This window comes from Neopelma chrysocephalum, unplaced genomic scaffold (assembly GCF_003984885.1).
Source record: "Neopelma chrysocephalum unplaced genomic scaffold, ASM398488v2 Primary Assembly neopelma1_26, whole genome shotgun sequence".
Classification (NCBI taxonomy): Eukaryota; Metazoa; Chordata; class Aves; order Passeriformes; family Pipridae; genus Neopelma; species Neopelma chrysocephalum.
Window position 1 is genome coordinate 27,602,017 of NW_020897695.1, and position 17,641 is coordinate 27,619,657.

Genomic DNA, 17,641 nt, shown 5'->3' on the forward strand with positions numbered 1-17,641 from the left:
CCGCGCCCGCCCAGCCGCGGGGCGCGCAGCAGCAGCCGCCGCCCAGGGCGCGGGGCAGCAGCGCGGCCCCCCGCAGCATCGGCCCCGCACCGCTCCGCTCCCAGCGCGCAACCGCGGCGAGGGCGGAGCCCGGAGGGTGATAGGTCACAGCTGCGCAGCCGGAGAGGAGCGGGGCCGGCTCGACGATCGCCGGCTGGGGGCGGAGCCGGTGACTGGGCGCAGAGTCCCGCCGACCCGCTGCTGTATTTAGTTAAAAGGATCCTGTTCCGTCTGTTGGCGCACTGGAAGTTCATAGTCATTGTTTAATATATGCACAAAACCATGATCTATGAAATCTGTGAAACCACCTCCTCACTCAGCCTGTGCTCCACCCCACTGAAATTAACTGGATTTTGTACATGATGATTTGTGAAAAAGGGGGGGGGGTGTTGGGAGGAAGTCCAAGAATCCCGTGAAGCTCGCCTGAGCTCCTCTAATAAGATAGGTCTGAACTGAAGAGTCAGTAAAATGGGTAACTCCTTTCAAAGACATAAAATCCCACCTCCAGCAGCCCTCGGTAACGCGAGCACACCTCGCTGTAGCCCGGATTTTCCTTCCCGCGGCTGCGATTTTCCCTGCCGCATTCAGCCACTTCCTGAAAATTTTACTTGTAGAATGCGGTGGATTTTTTTTCCAAATGCAGAACAATTTTTTTTTCAAGTTCAGAACAATTCTGTCCCCAACAAAGGTCTTGCAATTAAATTTCCTTGTCCTGCTTCTGTATCTAAAATAGAGACAAGCTGGTTGGTTGAGATCTAAAAGTTTAATTAGTAGCATACTAATAGCTTCTGCTGTTATATATTCCTTTTAAACCGCAGCAAAAGGGTAATGCAGGTAGTAGGAATATCCTTCCTTTGACTAGTTCTGCTGAACCGTGTAAATTGACATGGAGGCAAAGCCTGTGTCCAAAGCCCTGCAGCAGGACACGTTATCAGAATGTACTTACAGCACTCATTAATCCTTAGCACGGAAATAAAAAAGGAAGTGATTACGCTGCTAATTAAATGATCCGTACAGTGTGGCGGCTCCAAGAGGAGGGTGCAAGTATAAACACTGCCTGGAACACAGGTCAGAGTTTTGAAGACAAGGGTGTCAAAGCCAAATACTGTTCTCAGCTGGGCTGTAAGTTAAAGGTAAGTCACCCAAGGGCCAGCACTGTCCTCTCCATTCCTGTACCGCATCACCTGTGCATTTGTCTTATTGTTTGCACATATATACCTTAGCATACATAGATGAGCCTTTGTCCAAAGTGGACTGACGTACAGAATCAGAAGGGTGGTTTACGCACACCTTGCACAAAGATGAATGACCTCACAAGGAATTAATTAAATAAAAAAGTTCCTCAGTAGTTATACATACCCTGTATGTGTTGACTGAAGCCATTAGAGGTTTTCAGTTTCAGGATAACCATGCCTGTCTGCAAATGTTGGCTGAAAAGGCTGAAATCCACTTAAACAGAGTATTCTAGCTCTAGTTTTGGTTAATCTCAGCAGGTGGCAGTATGTGCAACGCTAATATAAGACTCTTGGATGTCAGAGATACTTAAAATTTAAAATACCAGACAGCACAGAAAATACCTCAGGAGGGCAGGAAACCAATGCACACCATTGCTGGCAACTCATGGCAGCCTATGTTCTTCATGTTAGAATGCAAAAGCTAGAGAAGCATCTGAAGGATACCTGCCAGAAATTTACATTTAATGAATGTGCAGGAATGTGCTCACATAGCTGACATGTCATACCCCTCAATAAAAAAGGGAGAAGCTACTGGGTTGATCTATTTGTTTTCCTTTGCTCGTCTGTTGTTCTGGATTGCTAAGTGTTGGAAATAAGATGATGTAACTTCACACCAAATATATATTAATACAAACTCTGGTTTGTATGATACAATAGGTCAGTGTACCAGGAGGCATTGGTGTTGTATCTCATTATAGCTGCATTATCAGTCACCATTGCAACTATCTGGAAGGGCAGACAATAACCAAGTATCACCTCTGTCTTTAGAGGTGAAGGCAGTACATGGTGTGAACTGGCAGCCAGGGACAAGTTATGAAGCACAGACAGAATGTCTGATTTTATACTACTGCTGACAAAAGATAACTGGAGATCTAGAACTGACATCTAGTTATTGCAGCTCTAAATACCAACAAGCAGCTTGTTGCTTCTGCTGTAGGCACATGTCAGGTATCCAGTCTGTCCTGCAGTGACAACCTTTGGGAGTGAAACAAACAAACAAACAAAAACAAAACCAAAAAAAAAAAACAAAAAACCTGGGTCAAGCTCATGTGCTGTTTGTTGAAGAAGCTCACTGACACAAACTGGCATGATGGCTGTTCTTTATTTAGCCAAAATGCAAAGACAGCTCCAGCACAGATGGGCTTAGTCATGGAACTGCCATCCAAAACACATCCCCCAACATGTGCTTGTTATGTGACCTCAGGGGATCCTGACACGCGACCTGACAGATGTGGTGTCATGCACCAACCTCATGTAAGATGAGAGGTCTGACATCGCTCCATCATAAAGAGATTATGTGTCTCTGCATTTATCTTAATCATGTCAGTAAGTTCAGCAGCTTGTCTCCTTACTGTTGAGAATGTGATAGGAGATTGCTTAGAAACTGAAACAATACAGCAGGAATAAAAGGTCAGACCCTGGAAAGGCTAGGACGAGCAGATTGTCATGGATCAAGGCACTGCTATCATGGGATGAAGTATCTGACCTTTTCTTAGCTTTTGGGCAGGGGGTGTACTTAGGCAGGATGGAAAACATGCTGACTTTGTACGGTATGGGAAACACTCTGTTTTGATTTCGTTTGTTCCTATTACTGAAGAAAATAATATGTTTCATTCTGAAAAGACTGGTGTGAAATAGTGGGCACTGTCCAGCGGTGGGCTGGACAGTCACGTTGCTTTTCAGGGGCTGGATTTGAAGGTGTTGCCTTAAGGGTAAGAAAATGATGAGATTCCACTGCAGCACAAGTAAAGAGGTAGAGAGCAGAAATGCAAGCAGCTGGATTTGAAAGATGAGGTCTTTAGAGGTACAGATCTTAATTATGTAAAGGTTAGACTATGGGCAAAATTCTGCATTGCAGTTTTTCAAGGGATTCATAATATTCCCCCAGTTTTAGACGAAGATTTTTGTCCACCAGTTCTAGGCTGTTTTAAGGCTAGCAGTGCTCTGGTACCACTTCAGGGATATTTTATTGCAATCCATAAAGTGACTGTAACTAGCGTGGCCATAGGTAAAGACCAACAGTATTTTGGAGTAGCACAAGTGTGGGTGCACGAGTAAAATATTCAGTGTCTTACACTTATGTCAAAAATGTTGAGTGATTGCAAGATCACTAAATGTGGTAGAATCTGGCACAAAATAGCAGATAGTTGACATATCACTGCTTCAATGCGGTATGAAGGTCATGAGCATTTTTCTTTTTTACACAGAAGCATATTTTTAATAACAAAAATTTCATTTCAGGTAGCAATAGATCAATGTTAAACAGTATTAATTCGAGGATAGTAAATGTTTGGTTCTTCCCTTTATCAGTTAGAAGGAAATCAGCAGCAAGCAGAGAAATTTCACTGTTAACCAATAATAGTAGCATGTTTGACTTCCTTCACCCTGAAATTGCTCTTTTTGTAATGGTTAACTGCTCTGTTGTAACTCACAGCAGGGGGGGTAATTTTCTCATCAAAGGAGGCAAGATAAAAGGAAAGAAAATTCCTTCCATCACACGTGTTAGAACCCATTTGGAAGAACAATCATTACAGTACACTAAACAATTCCAGGTAGGAAGGTCTAGTTCAGTTTTAGAATTTTGGACTATCATCGGAGGAAAGAGGTTGTTAAAGGAATTATGCTTGAATGTAAGGCATTTTCTGTTTTAGTTTCTCTCAGTTTTTACGGCTCCTTGCACCCACGCTGCGCCAAAATCCAGTGGGAGCGATGGGCCGGGTCGGCGATTCCCCGCTGCCGCCGGTTCCCCGCTCAGGGCGGCTCGGCCGCCGGCCCTTCCCTTGTGGGGGACGGGCGGTGGTCGGGGAGAAGGAGGCAGAGCCTGTATTTCCCTCCCTCCCTCGATCTCTTGGTCCCGTTCCCTCTGCCCCCGTCGCACCGCTCCCCTCTGCCTGCCTCTGGGCACGTCGCCCCCTCGGCCTTCTTCCCCCAGTGGCTCCGGGTCACACGCGGGATAAAGTTTCCCGAGGAAACTGGAGTGGTAGCGCTTTCCGTGACGGCAGCACCGGAGGATAAAGACCCTGGGAGGCCGCGGGTCCTCGGCAGTCCATGTACCTGCTGCGGGGGGTCGGTTTCCACGCCGTATTTTTCCGCCTGGGTTGGTGTTCTCCGCGTTCACCTCCTCAGGCGCCCCGAGCAGCGAGCGCTGGTTGCCTGGGAGGAGCCGCTCTTGACAGGCTGAGCAGGGCTGTGCCCGGGCCCCGGGGGTGCTGTGAGCCCTCCTCTGCTTCCCGGGAGGTGTGCCCATGTGCCTGGGCCCCGGCTGGGAGTTGTCAGGGCGAGAGGAGCGCCCGGGCAGGAACCCTCACCTGAACAAACAGGTGTAGGCAGCTCGTCCGTGTGGCTTGGGCTGCGCAGGAGATCTGAAGCCACCGAGCATGACTAGTCCTGGCACAAAGGGCTCCTGGCTCTCGCAGCCGACGGTGAAGAGCGTGCTGGTGTATCGCAACGGGGACCCTTTCTTCCCGGGGCGCCGTATTGTCATCCACGAGAAGAAAGTGTCGAACTTTGATGTATTCCTGAAAGAGGTGACAGGCGGGGTGAAGGCACCCTTTGGAGCTGTGCGGAACATCTATACTCCCCGGGGTGGGCATCGTGTCCGGCAGCTGGAGGAGCTCCAGAGTGGAGAACAGTATGTGGCTGGTGGCAGGGAAGCCTTCAAGAAACTCAAGTAAGTGGCTAAAAAGTAAGGTAACCATTATACGGAACTTGAATATCAGCATTTGGGGCTTGGCACTGTGGCAATACTTCAGAGGACCCCCCATCACATCCCTTTTATTAGGCATTCCAGAAAGAGAACATAAAGGCTGTGACCCAAGGCAAAAGGAAAAGAGCTTTAGGGGTGAGCCACAGAAAGGCTGCTGATACCATCAGTTGCATATGCCATCTCCTTGACATGACAGTACAAAAGGAGAAACAGCTCTTTAACCTGCAGGACATGCAGCAATGGCACGTTGTTGTGATGCCTGTGCTTAACTGAAGGGCTGAGTATCAGTATTTGTGCTCAGGAGTGACAGGGCGAAAGCTGTAAAAGGGTGGAGTGTTGACAGTCCTGCCACGAAGTTGATGAGCCTGGGAATCTAATTCCCCATGGTTCCTTTCTAGTTTATTTTTTTTAAAGTCTAAAGTATTCTACCCAGTTATCCACCTCTCCATCACTTCTGTTCATTTTGCATAGGCATGTAGCTTTTTTATGACCAGAACAGCTGAGTCCCTCCTGTAATTTAAAAGATGACCACTTGCTTTCTTTTTCCTACCTGGACACCAAGAATTAAGCTGACAGTTTCTCTGTTTTTGAGTGAGTCAATGGACTCATGCGGAGGGAGGTCTGGGCTTTCAGGTATTTTCCCCAAGTGGCTCTGCATGTGAACAGTAATGGTTCTTAATTCTGGCAGTGAATTATACGATCTCAATTGCATATTATATGTTGTCTTCAGTCTTTGTGGGCATTTTTCCTGCAGTTGAATTAAAAAAAAATAAATCTCAAAATTAACTATCCCTTTCTGGAGGTGGTTGAGAATTTATATGCTAAACTATCAGCTTTACAGGGTCTTCCTCATCTTGGTTGTGTAGAGTTGCGGACACTACATTTTTCAGGAGAGCTCATTATGAGCTCATGTTTCATGACAACACTCTCTGTGTAATTAACAGGATCTCTATCAGCACTCTTACCATTTCTGTCACTACCTACTTCTGAAGATTTATTGAAGGTTCTTGTGCTTCAGGGGCAAAGCTAGAGAGAAAGATATATGACTACATCTATAAGGCTAAATCTAAGTCCCTTTCCCACAGTACTCTCTTCTGTGTCAAATGCAGCTCTCAACTCTCAAGAAAGATCTGCTGTATCTTTTTGGTATTAAATCCCGTGAGTCTGTGGATGGCTTAAAGTTGTTAGTTGTCAGCATATCATGTTACGCCTCCCTAACTGTGTTTTGTATTTGACAGGCTAAAAGTGAGTGTTTGGCATTAGGATGCACTCTTTAGAGAACTGAACACTCTGGATGTTTTTTGGGTGGGAAAAAGCATTTCTTTTTGTCAGTTCACACTTTATGGTCAGAGTTTTATAGGGAAAGACCTTTCCAGACTGTTATGGTTGCAACATGCAACAAGGTACCTAATTTTTAAGGCCAACAAAGAGAATATTTTAAGAAAAGCTAACTTAAAGGACTTGGTAAAAGCAGCTGTTTATATAACCCTTGATAAAATGTCTTAGTCCTGTGATGTATGGAGGAAAAGTGAGTTGACTTCAGATCTTTTCCATTTCTCCATTCAGAGTTGGAGTTCTTCATTATTAGTATTTGTTTATATTATGCTGGAGCAGTTTTCTGAAAGGAATTGAAGAAATTAAAGGAAAGAGTGTATATTTATTTAACGTGACACAGGCAAACATAAAGCAGTTGCAGCTGTGAGAGACCAAGCTTCTGCCTGAAGTATCTGAGTCGGTCTGATGGCAGCAAGAAGTTGGAATAATTTTACTTACTTTTTTTTTTTTCCCAGTGAGGCTTATTGGACATATTCATTGCTATGATAGACTATGCAGGGCTGGACTTTGAAATGGAGGTTAGTGGCACTGATGTGTGGGAGCTGTGGGAGTATAAGGGAGAGAGTATCCAAGAAGAAGCAGAAGTTGGAAGTGTCATTGTTCCTCTTCAAGCAGTGCATTTGTTTCTTCTCAGGTGCCTTACACTGAGAACTGAATCTTTTTCCTGTTTGCAGTGAATTCTAGACTAAACTACACTTACCTTTAGTGTGTGAGCCCCTTATCATTTCAAGCCCTGAATCTTAGCATAGATAGCTCTGGGAGAGATAGCTCTGAGGGTATATATTCTACATAACTGCTAATATGTTTAATTTTTTAAATAAATATAAAACAATCAGCATGTAGAAATTCTGCGTTTAGAAAAAATACATAGAAATTTTCTTTAATGGTGGAATTATTACTCAATGTTGGGATGTTTTGTAGCATATAACAAGTTTTACAGCTTGTTTTGTCATTTACAGATGTGCCAAGTGAACACACGCTTTTTGGTCTTGTGCTGGTTTAAAAGTTAACCAGCAAGACAAAATGAACTCAATTCAAAAGAGAGATTTATAAGTCAGAATAACAATTTATTAAAATAATGCAATAAGTACAAGTATACAGACAGACAATTGGTTTTAACCCACAAAACCCAAATGTACAAACCCAGCACCCTGGGGTATGAACAAAAGTGGTGTACCTTGGCCCACCCCCCCGAGTCCAAAGCAAAGGGAGAGGGGATAAAACCTGCTGGTGGGAGAGCTGCTGCAGTCTGGTCAGAAGTGGTGATTGCAGTCCAGTTGAGGGTGGTGGTCTCAGCCTGGTTGGGAGCAGCGGTGGTCTGCTGTCTTCCTCTGGGTCCCACGAGAGAGAGAGCCTCAAGGCTCTGAAACTCCCAGTTATATACTCTCCAGTTCAGGCGGGAGTGCTCAGTCCCTCCCTCAGAGTAGGGAATTCCATAAAAGGGCATGCGGATGCTCAGTCCCTCTTCCATATAAGGGTATCAGAGGGGGGAATTCCATATAAGGATATCAGAGCAGGGAATTCCATAAAAGGGTACAGGAACATCTTCCCACCTTGCAGGCCTCCACTGACAGCAGTCTTCGGGAAATGCCATGGAGGCTATAGAATACACAGCCTTGGGTTACACCCATCCAGGGATGAATTGGTCCCAGCCGTTCCAACCAGGACAGGTCTATATGTGGTGAGGTGTATCGGTGTATTGTAGTTGTTATGATGATGAATAATAATGCATATATATACCTGCACCCCTCTGAGTTCATCCCCAGCTCTGAGCTTCCTGAAAGAAAGCTGCCTATGCTGAAGTGGATTTCGATTTTTAGCTTTTTTTCAGCATGCTACTTTACCTTCCTCCTTCCTTTGCCCATTTACTTGTATTTGTGCTCATTAATTAATGGTAGGTTGTCCTCTCTCCAGCAGTGTCGCTTTAAACAACACTAGTCTCATCACTGGCTTGGCTAGTCATCAGGTGGAAGTATTTCTGGTTTCTTAGCAAGTAAGAATATTTTTGCAAAGTTTTTGGTCTGTGATTTTTTTGAGTGCTATCATCCAAAGAAAAGCCTTTGGCCCTATTTAGAACTTTTCAGATTTGCAGATCCCTGAATTGCCTGGACCTCTGCATAGTGAATTTAAGCCTTTGACTGTGTATTTGCTTTTCTTTGTCACTTTTATTAGTTCTCCTCCAAGTAATTTACAGATGCCCAGAAAACAAGTCAGTAGCTGTTTTTATAGGCTGTTGGAACCATTTCACCTTAGGCATTTATTTCTTTTCAGTCTTGAAGGCTGCAAGACCTCTTGGTTTTGGTCTCAAGAGAATTTGTTCCTTTTTACACTGGGAAGCTTGGAACAGTTGTTTTTGTTTGTTTTTAAACATGGGGCTTTAACAAATATTATCCTACCTTACTACATTTATCTTTTCCGAAGCATTGGCATGCACTTTTGAGCATGGCCTGGAAGCCTTGCTGGGTCTTTCTGTCCCCTCACCCTGAAGCCTTGGAATCCTTGTGACCATACCTTGTGGTACCTTGATAAATGATTCAAAGAATGAACGGTGCTTTTTCTTTGTTTCTTTCTTTCTTTTTTTTTCCCTTTCTTTCTTGGTTCTACACCTTCAGTCCGTTCCCATGAATTCTCAACTTTGGCCAGGCAGGAAAGTTTCTTCTTGCAAACAAATGTTATCCCAGTCATTAACTACAGAACATGACATTACTGGAGGACTGCAGATGCGTTGAGAGCTTTCAGGTCCTTTGATGAGCCTGCACTGATGCTTGGCATTAGGTATACTTGATTTCTCAAATAATGTCTTCCATTCCTAAAAGCCCAGTAAAGCACCTGTGGTTTTCCACTGGAAGTGGGAGCAGAGATGACAAGTGCCCATTACCTAATGTTGGGTTAGATGCTCCCAGCACAAAATAGATGCCCCAGCCATTGTTGTTCCCATGTTTAGCTTTTGGCAGAAGGTGTGGCTGTACTGAGTTACATCTTATCTCTTCTACAGCCTTGAGAACTTGAAACATCTTGCAGTACCGGGAGCTGCTGAGAGCTGCGTTCACGAGGAGCGCTGCTCTTATGGCTCTCAGAGTGCTGACAAGGGAAAGGAGTGAGCGTGGTCCAGGTACTTGGGTAGTTACCGATTTGCCAGTCTATGGGTTACTTGTACCTGGAGACTTATTTAATTCCCTTTCTTTGGGAAGGCAACGTACAGCTAATCCATCACTATGTGTTTCAACTACCACTTTCGTGTTAATGCAATGTTTTTAGTGGGAATGTGCACTCTGATGGAGAGCAGTGTCATTCAAATAGGTGTATTTTGTTTGCTTGTCCAGTTGAGGCTTGTATTTTGTCTATTTATAAATCAGTAATGAAGATGCTGTTGGTTCATCCAGCCACAAGAAACAAGTGTTCAGATGTGGCCACATTCTGTTGAAACACAAGTGGTGTAGATCCTTTTACACTTTAGCTGATGCCCTGAGTTAAACTCAGGTGTGGAGGAAAACTTTAGATCTAGCAGAGATTTACTGTCAGAAACTAGGAGGCAAGATGATGACTTTGAAAACTCGGGTAAATTGATACTGTGCTGAGATTTATTGATCCACCTCACAGTAGTATATGAACTTCTTTCTGATGAGGAGTTTATTGATGGTCTGTTCTAATCACCAGTGTTTGGTTCTCCCTGTCTTTTGTATTAGCCCAGAGAGCTAGCCTTCAGATTTATTTGAACAGTCCCTTATTAAAACCTTGAATTACTTACTTTTCTGTTATTGTGAGGCATGACAACTTTTAAAACTTTCATGTATGAAAAAAGTGAAGAAATATTTGTATTGTGTAAGTTAGATGCTTCTGTAAATGATCAAACCTGTTTTCTTTCCACAGCTATTTGGACATTGGAGAAACAAAGAAAAAACCTGCTGAAGTCAATAATGAGGTAGGATGAAATATTTAAGAAGTAAACCTGCAGTTAATGTTAGTGCCATGCCTGCATTTATGCCTGATTTTTTAATGTATGCTAATTTTATTTAATAATAATAATAATACAATTATCTACCATTCTGAACACATTTTTTCAGTGATTATTACTCTGGTTGCTCTGAGCACAATGCACTGTCATCTGCTCAGCTTTCTGAATTACCACATTCAGTTAAAAATTCAGTGAGGAAAAAATCCCCTGTTGTCTTGATTGGATCTGGTCATAAATCTGAGGGAGACTTTTCCATGCAGAAAAGATGGTGGGAATGAGAATTTTGGGAGTTGTGGAACAGCAATTTTTCTTCAAAACTTGGTATTTTCTCTGGAGAAGAAGCAGTTTTGTTTGAAAAAAATCACACTTAGTTGAAATGCTTTTCCCAGTCACTGCCATTGTCCATTGTAAACTTATAACTGTGTGACACTGCGTTATTTTTACTGTTTTACTGTGTATGGAGATAGCAATGATTCCCAATAAACATTTGAATTACAGCTTCTGCTTAAAAAGAAGCATCAGCTCACTTGTTTTTCAATTTCTTTTGCCTTTTGCTGTCATGCCGCATTTCCAGCAATTTAGTGATTTCCATAACGGGTGTCTTCAGGCAGTAGGACACCTTGTACTAGAAGACCCTCAAAATTGCCCTAATGACATTTACTGTGATACTGACGTACTTCTTATTCAGAGGCTATGAAATACAACACCTGCATTTTATAATTGAACATAACTTTGTAACTTCTATTTTTTTAAATGGACACACTCAACAGGAAGATCAAATTCAAGCTGGAGATTTAATATACTACTACAGTATGCTGATGGATTTTTTTCCAGTTTGTTTATTTACAAAATTGGGCACAACATTGTAGAGATGGTTTTGTTGGTTTTGTGTAGCCATTAATGTCTCCGTGTTGTTTTGGGTCTTTTTTACAAAGGAAAGAGACGAATTTTTAAAAATAGAAAAAGTTATTTAAACTCTGGTGAGGCAGCAGGGTTATACTCTGTTGCTGACGTGCATACAAAACTGAGCAACACACTTTCACATATACATTATCTAAGCTTTCGGTTTTCAACCTCCAGTATTTTCTTATTCTAGTCCTGAGTCTCCTCTGGTCAAGTTTTCTGAATTTTGCTGAAAATAGTTACTTGCTGGGTACACAGACAGCAAAACAAGTAGTGATCTAAGTAAGAGATTATAATTGGGGGTGGGCAGGGAGGGAAGAGTTAAAATGTTTGTAGCGGTATTGCACTTACTTGAATCTTCCACACATAAAACATAGTTCTGAACAAAAAAACCCCTCTCTTAGGATGGATGACCAGTCTTTACTCTTTTTTTCTGAATAACTGAATATTTGGATAGCTGAAAAAGAACTTGAGGAAATTGCTTCTAATTATATCTGAAAATGCAGTGGTTTGCCCTGACTATTATGTGTGACTTCCCTTAATAGTGTGTGGTGTAACTGATTCCATGTGCCCTTTGCTGAGAAGGTAGTTGTCTTTGTGGAAGACTCTTGACAAAATCTTCTGATACTGCTAGTTATCTGTACAACTACTTTAAGGCTAGTTTTAAGGCTAATTATTTTGCTGAAAAATCTTTAGAAGATTCTTGATGTAAGAGAAAGTCTGTTGGAGAAGTAGTTGTAGAAATTGTGAGGTTTTTTTACTTAAAGTTGCATGTTTGGTAAAAGAGGCTTCTATTATTTCTTTTGGAATCGGTGCTTATTGTATATTATCTTAGCACTTTCAGCCATCTCTCAGGGCTTTGAAGTAACACAGTATAAACCATCCATTATCTCAGCTTTCTTCTTCCTATTTGACTTATGTTTGTAATCTCCACTGTCTCCCTGTGGAGAACTTAGCTCCCTGTGTTGAGTTTAACTTTGTGATTGATTTATTTGGGGAGAGGAGTCATAAAAATGAGATGAAAATAGTAATTAGTCTACAGATTTTTATGTGAGCTTATGAATAGCACTTATATATAGCTTATGAATTGCTTTCATGTCCTAATAATTTAGTCCTAGGAATGAAATTCCAGGGGACTAATAACAGAATTTTGAATGCCTAAATATATTATGTTAAAATTATATGAGGCTGCAAGTTCTGTCTTTATTTTTTTTTTCAGGCATTCACTTAGAAATCAAAAACCTAGATCTGTTTTAGCACCAGGAGGGGCAGCAGTATTCTCTTTGATTCTGCTGGATTTGCATCAGCAAACAAAACACAAATCATAGTTTTCCATGAAGTCTTGTAGCATTCTTGTATGCAAGCCCTCAAAAGTATTTTGCTTTTATAAGGCATTATTTTAAATTGATTTTCAGAAATAAAATCCTCCCTGTTCGTTTCATTAGAAGAACAATAAAATCAGAGTAAGTGTAAATGACAACACTGCTGAAGAAAGAAATGTATGTCTTAGTCCTGCAAACTCAGCAAGAGCTGCTTAGGTACATGCTTAGGTTCAAGGATATCAGTCCTGGTTGTATGAAGCACATTTAATTTGGCACTTCCTGTCTGATGAGTGTTTCTCAGTACAGGTTTTTCTCCACTAAAATGATTACAAATATCTACTTCCAATTTTGGTTAGTGTGAAGGGAGTCAAAAGGAAGAAAACTTCATGCAGCAGCTGTAAATTGTGTATTTGTATACAGCTGTGTGTTTTCTTTTCTGTTAGTTAAACTGCCAAATGCTTGACATCTGTTTTTGGGAGCACTTTAATGTTGTTCTTTGAAGGCAGCATCTCAATTACTTTAAATTTGCATATAACTACAAATATCTGTCAAACTAAAATTAAGCAAGAGAAAATTGCTGTTCAAAATATGGTGTAAATCCTCTGACAGAGCTGTCATGCTGTAATAATAGATCTCAAAATTTTAACAGTTGTGTTACTTGTAGGAAAAACAGTAAGAAGATTTCATCCTGACCCAAGCTAAAGCTTTATAACACACTATTTCTCAGGTATCTTTCCATCCATCACTTCTTTTGGCAACTGAGCTGCTTCTTTTGCAAGAGATATCCCTTTTGTATCAAAGATGATCTGCAAGTACAAATACACATTAGATGGTGCACTTGAGGAATCTAACAATTAATCTCTTGAGAAAATATGGACCAACAGAATTACCATTTGTTTATTATAAGCTTAGTTGTTTTTAAAAGATACCGCATGTTATTTTCCAATTATAATGTGTAAAATATGGACATTTATATTTCTCTAGGAACTATCTAATCTACATGATCTCTCCCTGTGCACTCAAAAAGCTGAATTTTACTTGCCATTGGGGCTGGGTAAGCTGCTGAAGAATTGATTGAGCTTTTGTATTTGCAAATCCTGTAGGCAGCTATTTGTTTTAAACTCTCTTTGCTTCGCAAGAATGTGTTCAGCTGAAACCTCCTTTCTTCTTTGACTTCCTATGACCAGCAGTTTTTTGAACACTGTATTAAATGAACTTTGGCATGTCTTATTGTAAAAGCAAAGAATTACAGGCGCCTAAGAAAAGCAGACGTATTTTAATATTGTAAAACCAGTCTCTTGCAACCGAGAGAAAAAAGGAAGTGTCTGTATGAAACAGTATCTGTTATCAAAAGTCTACAGCAGGCCTGCAGTAAGCTGCTCTGCTGACTGTGAGCATAGATTTGCCCTTGGTTGATAGCAGACAGATCTTCATTGGTACTAAAAACATTGAGGTTTTTCTCTGCACTTCACTTTTTCTCCTGGACTTCTGGGACAAAGTGATTGTTTGGCAATCTCTGACACAAGTATTTTTTGTGTTGCTCAAGATTCACTGTCGTTTGTGTTCCACTTGGATTTTTTACCAACTTTTTTACTAGAAAAGCATTTGTAAACTTATTTAAGAACACTTTACTTATATGTTTTACTCTGTGTAAGCCACATCAAGAATTAGCCCTAAACTATACAAGAAGTAAGGATGATGTAAACTCCTCTCCTTAGGTTTACCACTGTTTTCTGTTATGTTTAAGCCATGAAAACATCTTGGTCCACAATTTTATTACTTTTGCCTACTTACAGTGTGTTTATAACATTATTACCCATCAGCTGGGGACACTGTAGAGCAGTAAGCATGAAAACTGTTGTCAGAGCTGTCTGATTGCAGGCCAAGTGGCTGCTTGAAGCAAGGGTCACTTTACCCCATTCTTTGAGTGGTGGGTTCATTCCAGAGTGTTGTCATTTAGCATGACAAATGGTTGTGTGTGGCTCTGGGACTGTCAGATGGAGTGATGCATGTCAGGGGCCCTTGTGTGAGGGATGCAGTAGAGACTCTCTGCCCATTACCCACCAGGTCTTGTTCTACCTTTCCAGCTCCAGGTTCTACCAATGTTCAGCCTGGGTACCCTTCTGCCATTCTGTTGCCTCACATGTAGTAGTTGTGTGTCACATTAATATGTAACATTTTTCCAGTGGTTAATCACTTTTTTCACTGTTTTACATAAACTTCTTTTATTGTTCCATAACTCTTTTTCAATTGCAGCTTCTTCTTTTATCATGTGGTTTACGCGTGGTCACATTTCTAGAAGGATTTGTAGACTGGAATAATCAGTATTTTTACTAATGATTCTTCAGAGGATTAGTAAAGATTCCTCAAAACGCTTAATAATTACATGGATTTGAATGAATGTTTGAACATTTTGAAAGCTTTAAATTTCTTTTTCTGATCCAGTGCCTGTCAGTCCTCACATTGGTCTCATTCTGGGTGACATAGACTTGGGCTAGGACATGGAGTGTACACTTTTGCTGGCTAGGGAGCTTCACGGAATGTGTCTGTTCCTGTGATGAAGTGTGACTGCAGAGTGAAACTGCGACTGGCACAATGTGTCTTCTACTGGTGGTCTCCAGGTACACTTAGTAGCACACCTGGTGCAGGGTCTGGTGGACCAGACATGCTTAATAAGCAGATCACAGTATAGGTCAGTTGGCCACTGTGTTCTTGGTGAGATCCTGGGCCAGGAAAGGTGCCCTAGTTGTCCAGTGCTGACAGAAGAGGCAAGCACCATGACAGGGGAACGTGAGGTGTAAAATACAATGTTTGAAACTTGGTAGATGTGAACTCAGCATCAGAATTCTCCACAAAAGTATCTAAGATGTTGCTATAAAAGTATTTTGAGGAGCTGCAATTCCTGTGTTTTCCTCTGTTCTTCCATATTTCAAAATTAAATTATTCTAGTATCATTTATGGCAACTGTTTTTCTGCATCCTTTGTTCCTAGACAGTGGAGTCACCACTCATCTGTCAGAAGTAATATGATTGGGCTTATCTGTAAAAATAGAATTTTGGAAGTTTATAATGTGTCTTGATTTCACAAATTATTTTGATATATTTATACTGGATATACCTTGTCTCTAACGTGTTTTTTTCTCCCCCAGTACATTCTCATGAAAAATGACAGCATTTATAATTATTTTTTATTTCAATACTGGCATTTATCATATCTGACAACATGCATAAGAAAAATCTTATCGTTTTTCAATGAGTAGACTCTTGATTCACTTTAATATTTAACTGTCAATTGGAAATCAATATTTTCTCTGTACAGGAGATAGTTTTATAAAAGTGACTGAATAGATAATTAGAGATTATCCCAGCATGTGCAAATTACAGCTTTACAACGTATTCTTTCCATCTTCTTTCCTCAGAATTAAAAAGAAACAAACATGATTTGTGCTATCCTAAATTACGAAATACAAAATTCTGTATATATGGAAACAAATTGTGTATGGAGGTTCCTCTTCATATTACTTTGCCAGTATGGAAAACTAAACCCTCTTGCTACTTCACTGCCAATATGCAGAAGTAAACCCTGTTGCTACTCCATATCTGACTAGTTTGATTTCTCTACTGCTGGTGTCACAGACTAAGTAAAAATTTTCTCATTTTCTGATGCTACATTATTTAATGATTTTACTGTAAGTGTATTTTAGGGAATAAGTCTATCAAAATGCAAAGATTAAAGAAATGTGCTATACATCTTCAATCTCCTGAGCAACATCTTTAATAGTTAAATTTTCTGTGTCATTGTTTTGTGTTTGGTATCCTGGTAACATAATTAGCACAACAAGACATGCAAAACAAATACTCTTCCTGAGGGTTCACAATCTAATACCTGGAGGAATTGGAGAAGAACTGACCAGACATCCAGTTAGAAGATAAACTGTGTCCTTTTTTCCTAATTGGACCCATGAATGCATAAAATTTCTCTTTATTCCGTTCTGTATACCTGAACTGTGCAACTTTGAGTATTTTGATTAGCAACATGCTTAGAGATGGATTTAGTGGATTTTTGGGCAGCAGAAGGACTTGTAGAGGCTTTGGTTCATGCCACTGGAGAATTTAATGGTCTGGATTGAGTTTGGTCTGAAGCATGAAAGTTGGTCTCTTCCTTGATTATTGTCTACCTTGTTCTGTAGGGTAACTGCTCTTTCTGGCCTGTGAGGAGACTGGGAGGAAGGGAAGAAGTGCCAGTACTGAAGCTTTTAATGATGAACCATGAAGGCCAGAGACTTCTTATTGGTTTAAATGGGTCTGAGGAATTTGGGGAAAATACACAGATCATGAGAGGCAAGACTGGTCAGAACTGGCAGTATAATGTCAGTGTCAGAAATGAGTAACAGGATCTATTTTGCTTAAATAAAATCTGTGTTGTTGATGCCATCATTGTGTGTTGTAGGCAGTGTAGGTATAGCATCATGCAACTCAGAGAAGAAATAGGAGCTATTCGTGGGTTCCGGAAGCAACACAAATGTGATCTCTTTGGGAGCACTGCACAGGCTAAGTGCTTGGGCAGAGAAAGCCGTGCCATTGTCTGCCTTATCCCAGCTGAAGATCTGGCTCCTAGTTCAATGCCCAAAAATTATTGCAGATTCCAGGGCTTAACTAGATGAGGTAGACTTACTGCCAGGTGCACAGGGAATATGAACTCCATTTCACTTACCATGGCTGGAAAAGAGAGTGATTTACCTCGGTGGTGAACAGGTTGGCTTTAAACACTTTGTGAATTTTTTAGGAGCTTTGTAGTCTAGAAGTCTTCTGAATCAGTACATGACTGTTTGTTCTGGCATAGTTCATTATCAGCTCATCTCTGCTTTATGTGGGCTGAGAAGTTTGTGTGCAGCTGTGGTGTTGTGGCCTATTTATGTAGGCCTGGGAATACACTCAGGTAATAGCAGTTTGAGTGGTGCTTTATATCCTCAACCAGTAGAAAGGCCTAGTAGTCTCTTACTCAAGGCTGTTTTGTACTATCCAGTGTACCATCTAGGAGTGCAAAGTAGCCAGGGAAATGTAGATTATCCAGGTTAATTACTGTGTAGGATAACTGAAATGGTTTTGTACTGACCAAACACCTCAGTGAGTTTGACTTCTCAACT

The 17,641-nt window shown here is 41.1% G+C and overlaps 3 protein-coding genes across 3 annotated transcripts in view; 2 read left to right on the forward strand and 1 right to left on the reverse strand.

Annotated features, from left to right (window-relative positions):
• MRS2 (magnesium transporter MRS2) overlaps positions 1 to 4,521 on the reverse strand; it is a 16,783-nt gene extending 12,262 nt beyond the window's left edge. The window contains exon 1 of the mRNA XM_027676136.1: positions 4,329 to 4,521. Coding sequence (XP_027531937.1) covers positions 4,329 to 4,521 — 193 coding nt within the window. The remainder of the gene's footprint in view (positions 1 to 4,328) is intronic.
• On the forward strand, positions 3,407 to 4,361 carry LOC113964123. Its single transcript, XM_027676031.1, has 2 exons — positions 3,407 to 3,826; positions 3,936 to 4,361. The coding sequence occupies exons 1-2, from the start codon at positions 3,530 to 3,532 to the stop codon at positions 4,287 to 4,289; spliced, it is 651 nt and encodes a 216-aa protein (XP_027531832.1). The 5' UTR covers positions 3,407 to 3,529; the 3' UTR covers positions 4,290 to 4,361.
• Positions 4,522 to 4,558: 37 nt separating the features above from the next.
• The window catches only part of DCDC2 (doublecortin domain containing 2), a 65,340-nt gene continuing 52,257 nt past the window's right edge, over positions 4,559 to 17,641 (forward strand). Inside the window, exons 1-2 of the mRNA XM_027676032.1 lie at positions 4,559 to 4,944; positions 10,186 to 10,237. Coding sequence (XP_027531833.1) covers positions 4,652 to 4,944; positions 10,186 to 10,237 — 345 coding nt within the window. The 5' untranslated portion in view covers positions 4,559 to 4,651. The remainder of the gene's footprint in view (positions 4,945 to 10,185; positions 10,238 to 17,641) is intronic.

Coding starts and splice junctions, on each gene's coding strand:
- LOC113964123 (XM_027676031.1), top strand. CDS start 3,530: ATGTTAAACAGTATTAATTCGAGGATAGTAAATGTTTGGTTCTTCCCT. Junction 3,827..3,935: donor AGTACACTAAACAATTCCAG/GTAGGAAGGTCT, acceptor AGTTTCTCTCAG/TTTTTACGGCTCCTTGCACC.